General features: G+C 35.2%; 1 protein-coding gene across 2 annotated transcripts in view; it reads left to right on the top strand.

Annotated features, from left to right (window-relative positions):
- LOC106880073 (UPF0462 protein C4orf33 homolog) overlaps positions 1–3,799 on the top strand; it is a 17,533-nt gene extending 13,734 nt beyond the window's left edge. For both annotated transcript variants that reach the window (XM_014929880.2, XM_014929881.2), the window contains exon 6: positions 2,147–3,799. In XM_014929880.2, the coding sequence (XP_014785366.1) occupies positions 2,147–2,255 (109 nt within the window). In that variant the 3' untranslated portion in view covers positions 2,256–3,799. The remainder of the gene's footprint in view (positions 1–2,146) is intronic.
- Positions 3,800–8,835: the final 5,036 nt, after the last annotated feature.

Genomic DNA, 8,835 nt, shown 5'->3' with positions numbered 1-8,835 from the left:
ATATATATATATATATATATATATATATATATATATATATATATATACACACACACACACACAATATGATATAAAATAATATAGTGTAATCTTCATAAAATTGAAGAAAAAAAAATTCCTGAAAAGAAGTCTCCGATGGAACATGTAGAGGTAGACAAAACAAGTCTTAATGATTCCTTATGGAATGACAATAACATTGATATCAATATCTATATTCTTTTTGTATTATAATAATGCTATTTGTGAATGTGTTAATTATATAAAAGTGTATTCGTTTATACAATGATATAGTAGACAAAAATATAACTTGAAATCTACTCTGGTTATTCCATGACAATATGAACAAATCATTCAAAGACATTTAACAAAATAGCTTCCCAATCATTAGATGTATATTTTGTGTGTATATGTATGTACATATATATGTGTGTTTGTGTGTTTGTGTGTGTGTGTGTGTGTATATAGAGGTGAGTGTTATATATGTATGTATAAATGTGTGCATATATGTGTGTGTCTGTGTATATACATATATGTATATACATATGTTAGTATATATATATATATATATATATATATATATATATATATATATATATATATATATATATATATACGTGTGTGTGTATATGTACGTGTGTAGATATGTGTGCGAGTGTGTGTCTGTATGCGTGTATATATATATGTATGTATATACTTATGTAATGTAGGTATGTAAATACATATGTATGTATGTACGTATGTATGTAAATATGTATGTATGTATGTAGGTATGTATGTATGAAGTCGCAAATACGTCTGCACACATGCATGTGTATGTATATATTAACAGATTAAATATGTTGATGAATCCGTAACAAAATTACTAAATCTTCATCTGTAGCACAGGAATCGACGCCATTGCACACCGTTGTCGTCTGCTCAATGAAATCTGGAGCCATGTTAGCTTTGTCTAACGTCACCTATGGTATACGTATAATATATAACATTACCGAATTGAATAATAATACAAAGGATTTATTTTGTTGATATTAGACGTTCTTTTTTTGGTATTTTTGTTGTTTAATTGTCTGTCTAATAAATTTGATTACTCGCTTACGTTAAATTCTTCATCGATTCCGTTGCCATTGTGTTCCAAAATATTAACAATAAAAATCTTGCAAAAGAGCCTGAGAAATATTAGAGTAAAATCAGCAGAAGTAGCCTCAGCAGCAGCAACAGTAGTAGTAGCAGCAGCAGCAGTAGTTCTTGTTGTTGTTGCTTGTGTTTGTTATTTTGTTTGTATTGAGTTGTCAGATAAATTCGTTCGTTTCTCTCCCCACCCCACAGCTTTTTTCTTTTAATTGTTTTAATTGTTATTTGAATTATCACTAAAATATTTTTCTCATTGTGTTTTATGGAGTGGGGGGTGTATCTCTGAAGGTGCGTGACTTAGTGGTTAAAGGTGTTGGGCTCTCGATTCTAACGTCCTGAGTTCGATACCCAGCGGTGCGTTGTGTTATTGAGCAATACACTTACCTGTGTTTCAAAGGACTAACCTCGTCATACTCTGTGTCACGCTGATCCTCCCTGAAAATAAGTTAAGGTTACGCGTGTCTGTGGAGTACTCAGCCATTTGCACGTTAATTTCACGAGTAGGTTCCGTTGATCGGATCAACCAGAACACTCACCGTCGTGACCGACGGAGTCCTAGTATTCTTCTTATATATGAATGTGTGTGTGTTCCTCGCCACCACTGCTTAACAACCGATATTGGTTTGTTTACGTCCCCGACGTTTGGCGGCTCTCTAAACAGACCGATACAATAAACATCAGACTGAAAAAAAGAAAGAACTGTGGTCGCTTTGTTCGACTAAAACCATTTCAGGCGGTGCCCCAGAATGGTCGTAGTCCAATGAATGAAACACGTGTGTGTGTGTGTGTGTGTGTGTGTGTGTGTGTGTGTGTGTGTATGCGTTATGTGATCGGCCAGGCTATCGAATGCTGTTATACATCGCTGATCACAGTGTGCTTTGCACTTATATATTATAACATATCAAGACACACATCAGTATAGTAATTGTGTTTGTTTAATAACTGATTTTCTCCTCTTCAATCTTATCTCCATTCAACTCATTCATTTGCTATTCTTGTCTTCTATCTTTTACAGTCATCGTCTTGAATACTTCCAGGAAGTTTCCTTCGATCACATGCCACCTTTCAACAGATCAACTGAAAGAAATTCCAAGTTGTGGAGCATGTATACGCCAAGACAATAAACGGACATCTTTCTGCCATAAGAATTTTGGGAAATAAAGCGATTCATTTATTAACCTAATTGCTTAATCTACGCACGATTTTTATTCGTTTCAAAATTAACGAATACTGATGCGATATTATTTTGGCCAATAGCCAGGTGATTTCAAATTTAATTGCAGAAATAAAATAGTCTTGTAGCACTGGGTATAGAGATTAACAATGGGATAAGATCATTTCTAACCACCACTCCTCTGTTTCTGTCTCTTTTCTCCCTCCTTCTCGTTACCTCTTTCTCTCACCTTCTTTTGTTCTCTCTCTCTCTCTCTCTCTCTCTCTCTCTCTCTCTCTCTATCTATCTATCTATCTATCTCTCTATCTCTCTCGCTCGATCCTCCTTTCCGCCAATAAGACGCAGCCCTAGGAATCCCAAAACGATCATGTATACATACATACACACGAGCAAGCACATATAAATGCAAAACAAGGCTGGAAAAAATAGTACTCGAATACCAAAGGTAGAGTAACATGCTTTTACTAAAGCCGAAGAAATTATTTACAAACTGTTACATAGAGTTTAGCATTACCGCAGAAAATACATACATACATATATATATATATATATATATATATGGGAGAATATACAAATAATAACAACAGACGAGGACAGGTGGTGTAAATAACAAAAGGATAGATTAGTATGACGCTCGGGAATACGGAAAGTCTTTGACGTTTCGAGCTACGCTCTTCAACAGAAAGAATACGGAGACAAGGAGAAAAACACGGAGAAAAAAAATTGAATAGTGTTCAGTCAACGGCCAATCATAATAATGGCCGATCATAACAATGGCTGACCGGAAGTTATATATATATATATATATATATATATATATATATATATATATACATATGTATGAATGTATCGGCGATGCCCTAGCATGGCCATAGCCTACGAGCTGAAACTAGTTGAAGAATATGCAAACTAGTCTGTATTATCACAATTGTCTGGTGAACGGCCGCATGAAACTCTAAACGACAGTTTGTAAAGACTTTTTTCGACTTTAATAAAATCGTATGTATGTACGCAGAGAGGAGAGAGAGCGAGAGATTGGAAGATTCATAGACAGATAAGTAGATAGATATGGATAGATATATTCGTGTATGTGTGTGTATGTATGTTTGTGTGTATGTGTGAATAAGGTGTATGTGTGTTGGTAGAGATGGGTGGATGAACAGATGTTCAGAAACTGAGATATATCGGTGAAAAGTGAACGTACGAACAACAAATAAAGACAGCCTAGCTGTTAACGGATATGGAGACGTATTTACGTATAGGAATATTGACAGACGAGACTAAGATAAAAGAAAATAGAAGATTCATACACATTTAAGTAATACAATCAAGCTAAATGCTGAAATACATAGTTAAATACCATTTATATAGATATACATACAGCACACATAACCACAATACGCATATATTAAAGTTGTATTAGTTTTATATGTTAGTAGATTGTAGAAGTTAATTAAATCATTATAAACGAATTAATTAAAAAATATATTCTTACACTGTGTGCTTTTTGTTTTTACTTTGTTATTTTATTTTGTATTACTTAAATTCATTATTATATTCATTTGTGTGTGTGTGTCTGTGTGTATGTATGTGCATATATGTACATGTGTGGGAGCATGTGTATGTTGATGCATGCATATTTATATTTGTATGTATATGTAGAGACATACATATATGTCCGTGTGTGTATATATATATATATATATATATATATATATATATATACAAAATGGGACAAGAACGCAAAACATCCAGACAATTAGATGATGCAAAGAAAACAAGGACGGGTCATTCGGAGTTTGCTTTCCTCAGTCGAGTTCCAGATTATCTTTGCAATTTCGGCTGGTTATACTCGACAGTGCTCCTATCTGGCTGGCACCAATGAAAAACTAAGCTAAGAGTATTAGATTCCTTGGAAGAAAGCAAGGAATGTAAACGAAAACAAGGACGAAAAAAAACGGAGAATGTTACACAAATACAAATAGGACATAACAACAGGTGTCTTTCGACTAAGGACGAATTATATTAAGCTGGCGTGTGTTGGAGTAAAGCCTTACAGCAGGGATACAAGATTTCACAGGCATGGGGAGGAATATAGATGTTGCACGGACGACGGCCGAACCAAGAAAGAAAGATCAGGCTTGGCCGAACACCGGTCACGTGGGGGAGAGAAGAGAGATAGTTAGAGGCAGAGGGACAGAAGAATTAAGGAGGATCGAGAAAAATGACAGGGACACAGTGAAGTGAAAAGAGGAGAGAAGGTGAGCAAGAAGAGAAGGCGGGGAAATGTGAGAGAGGGGAACGAAAGAACGAAGAGTGGAATGAACGAATAAGCGTGAAAGGGCTGATAGAAAAAAGAAATAGAGTCGTACAAGATTTAGATAAATATATATTTACATATAAGAGACCAAAGTGTACGTACGCCGCTATATATATATATATATATATATATATATATAAATACAAAATGGGACAAGAACGCAAAACATCCAGACAATTAGGTGATACAAAAAAGGGACACATGCACACAATTCCGAAGAAGAGTGTTTTAAAACCAATTTCGCGAGTCTTTAACGGATATACACACATGAATACATACACACACACGTACATACATACGTACGTACATACATACATACATACATACATACATACATGCATGTGCGTGTGTGTAATGCTGTCGCTATTAAAATGCAGTATGTAAAAGTTACGTCTCAAAACGTTCACGGTTTCAAATACGACTGAAGACAAAAAAAAAACAACAAACAGAAATTATTACATTCATTGAATGTTTTAGCATTAAATTCGTTTATTTGTCAATATTTCTAAAATATTTAGATTTTATGCCCCATAAAATGGATATTAATTGTTATAATAATTAAATCTATTTTAAATTTAATAATCATTATCGTTGCCACTCACAGAGCGTAAACATCAATCCTCATTTACCGTAGTTGTTTAATTCCAAAAAGAGCAATAAAAAAATAATAATAACTACGATGTTAACTGCGAAATTAAATTTCATGCTGATTCCAGAAATGGTGTAATACAAAAATGGAACTGTTATTTTCTGCAAGTCATGCTTTCTCTATAAAATGTTCCAAATACGACGTTCCTCAACAAAAGACAGTGGCTGTGTGGTAAGTAGCTTGCTTACCAACCACATGGTTCCGGGTTCAGTCCCACTGCGTGGCACCTTGGGCAAGTGTCTTCTACTATAGCCTCGGGCCGACCGAAGCCTTGTGAGTGGATTTGGTAGACGGAAACTGAAAGAAGCCCACCGTATGTATATATATATATATATATATATATATATATGCGTGTGTGTGTTTGTGTGTCTGTGTTTGCCCCCACCACACACACATCATCGCTTGAAACCAATGGTGGCGTATCTACGCCCCCATAACTTAGAGGTTCGGCAAATAGTAAATCCTGGGGTCGATTTGTTCGACTAAAGGTGATGCTCCAGCATGGCCACAGTCAAATGACTGAAACGAATAAAAGAATAAAAGAATAAAAGAATAAAAGTCAAGATTAAGGAAATTTGGAGTCCATGACTCTGATTTCCACAGAAAAAGAGTCAAAGGATTCAGCGTGACACAGAGTGTGGCAAGGATGGCCCTTTAAAATACAGGTACAACAGAAACAGGAAGAAAGAGTGAGAGAAAGTTGTGTTGAAAGAGTACAGCAGGGTTCGCCACCACCCTCTGCCGGATCGTTGAGGAGCTTTAGGTGTTTTCACTCAATAAACACTCACAGCGCCCGGTCTGGGAATCGAAACCGCGATCCGACGACTGTGAGTCTGCTGCCGAAACTACTGGGCCATTGCGCCTCTACATGTCCAGAATATAAAAGAGAGATCGTCAATAAACTTTAAATTGAGATATCACATCGATCATAATAAAAGAAGTCTACTCTCAAGATATTAGTGTTTTCGAGCATTAAATGCCTCAAAAGCAGTTTAATCAGCACGGATCAGGGAACAAACGGTTCGCTGAAATTTTAACTAAAGCCATCGGTTATTGTTAAATTCATTTGTGTGGTACGGCTTTGGCTGACGAGCCACAACAGATCGAAACATCGGTGTCCCAGAATCAAATATACTAAAGAACCAAGTGCGTTATGAACACATATTCGTTGAACAGAAGAAGCTGTTTCCTTGAGATGAAACATAACAGCGATTAGTATATTCCTGTTCGAATTCGCCGGAACATATTTGGAATAAATATGCAAACCATCGTCATACTCATAACACAGATCCAGAAACTCATTATGTTAGTACGCCATATTTCATTCTATTCCTGCCGGTGTATGGCTTTTACATGTCCTGGAAACTACAGCAGCAATACGTCTGTCACAGTCTTATTTATGACGTGCACTCTTCCATTACTTGTAGTGATATCACTCGAGATATTTTGATTTGTGTTTCGTCAGATTTAATGTACATACAGGTGGGAGTGCGTGCGTGCCTGTGTTCGTGTGCGCATGCGCGTGTACGTGTGTGTCTGTGAGTGTGTGTGAGAGTGTTTAAGGATTTTTTTCTATGTAAGTGTAGCTACTTTTGAGATTTAATCCGTGTCAGCATGTGTATGCGTATACACACACACATATATAGCATGTGTGTGGATATATATATATATAAATATATATGCATATATATAATAATACAAATGATATGTGAGAATATACATATATACATCCATGTATGTGCATACCTACATCTACATGTATATATAGATGCATATCCGGGTACAGGACGTCAAAGAAATATGGACAAAAAAGGAACGGGAACATAAACAAAGCACAAAAAAACGAACTTTATATGTATATATATATATATATATATATATATATATATATATATATATATATATATATATGGGCGTACGCACACAGACACATGTATATACGATAGATCAATAATTTGTAGATTAAAATAAGGGAGAATTCTTGAAGTTGGATGGATTTAGGTGTGTTTTCAAAGAGCCATTAATGATTACAATAAGCATGTGTTCATGTACGTCGTGGTGTGGATTTGTAGATATGTTTATGTGGCGAGGGTGGAGTTGATTTTTTTCTTTCATTTTGGGTGAGGAACACAAGAAGGTGAGTAAAAGACACGTTTTTAATTAAATTTGGCAACAACCGGGATTGTTGGAATCATTCAGCTGTGACTTTGTTGGAAGATCAAAGAAAATTTCCCGTAGACAGATAGATAGATAGATAGATAGATAGATAGATAGATAGATAGATAGATAGATAGATGGATGAATGAATGGATGGATGGATGAATGGATGGCCGGACGGTCAGACAGACAGATAAATAGATAGGGTTTAAGACATTGTGCAACAAATGGAAAATTTTTTAAAAGTAACACACAGGGTCCTATCTATCTATCTATCTATCTATCTATCTATCTATCTATCTATCTATTTATCTATTTATCTACCTACCTATCTATCTATCTATAAATACATACATACATCGTGACGTTTCGTCCGGCGTGCCAACGATTCTTCTAGCTTGCCGTCTTTGCTCCCGAACCACTTCGTAGTGGTTAAGGGGGCAAACACAGACACAAAGGCACACAGACACACACGCACACACACATATGTTTATATATATATATATATATATATATATACAGAAATTTTACAGAAAGACAAAAGATGAAGACAGGAGAATGAACAAGAAGCAAGTGTATTAGTTTGACGCTCGGGAAAATGAAAAAGTCTTTTACGTTTCGAGCTTACGCTCTTCAGCAGAAAGGAATAAGAGGCAAAAAACAGAGAGCCAGGCAGGAAAAAAAAAACTTGTAGATTTCAGCGGGCCAGCCTGGCGAATGGTCCTGCATGGCAAATATATAAACATATATGGTCATCATATATTATGCCTGTCAGGTAAAATAACATGAGACAAGGTAAACGGGTGTTTCCCCCTAGAAAACAAAAGAGTCATTTTTAGCCAAGATTCACCCACAGAAACAAAAGTGAAAATTCCCACTGGCAATTTGAACGCAAATTCTCATGAAAGTATTAAATAAATAAAAAATCGATATCGAATCAGCTATTTTATCACGTTTCCTTTATTTCTTGTCATGTGTTATATATATACATATGTATATTTGGTGGGGTGTATAAGTGTTTATATGAAGGCGTATGTGACACAATGTGTTCGCTTTGCTTGTAAAGAGCGATGCTGGGATTTGACCTCGCAGCTGTTTTACGTTTTTCTTTTATCTTCGTAGTCAACATTGAAACTAAACTTATGAGTATAGCGCCCCCTGGAGGATATCCGCGGTGTAACTTTTTACATTACAATCTGATATTTAATTAGCATACGTACAATAAGTATGTATGTATGTGTGTGTATGCGTGTGTGTGTATACTATAATATACATTGTATATATAATTATATATATAAGTGCTATATATATATATATATAGTCTTCAGATGTATATATATGCATATACAAACACACACACACACACACATATATATATATATATATATATATATGTATGTATAT

This window comes from Octopus bimaculoides, chromosome 11 (genome assembly GCF_001194135.2).
Source record: "Octopus bimaculoides isolate UCB-OBI-ISO-001 chromosome 11, ASM119413v2, whole genome shotgun sequence".
Classification (NCBI taxonomy): domain Eukaryota; kingdom Metazoa; phylum Mollusca; class Cephalopoda; order Octopoda; family Octopodidae; genus Octopus; species Octopus bimaculoides.
The sequence above is the reverse complement of the archived record's forward strand: the minus strand, read 5'-3'. Positions and strand labels throughout refer to the sequence as shown.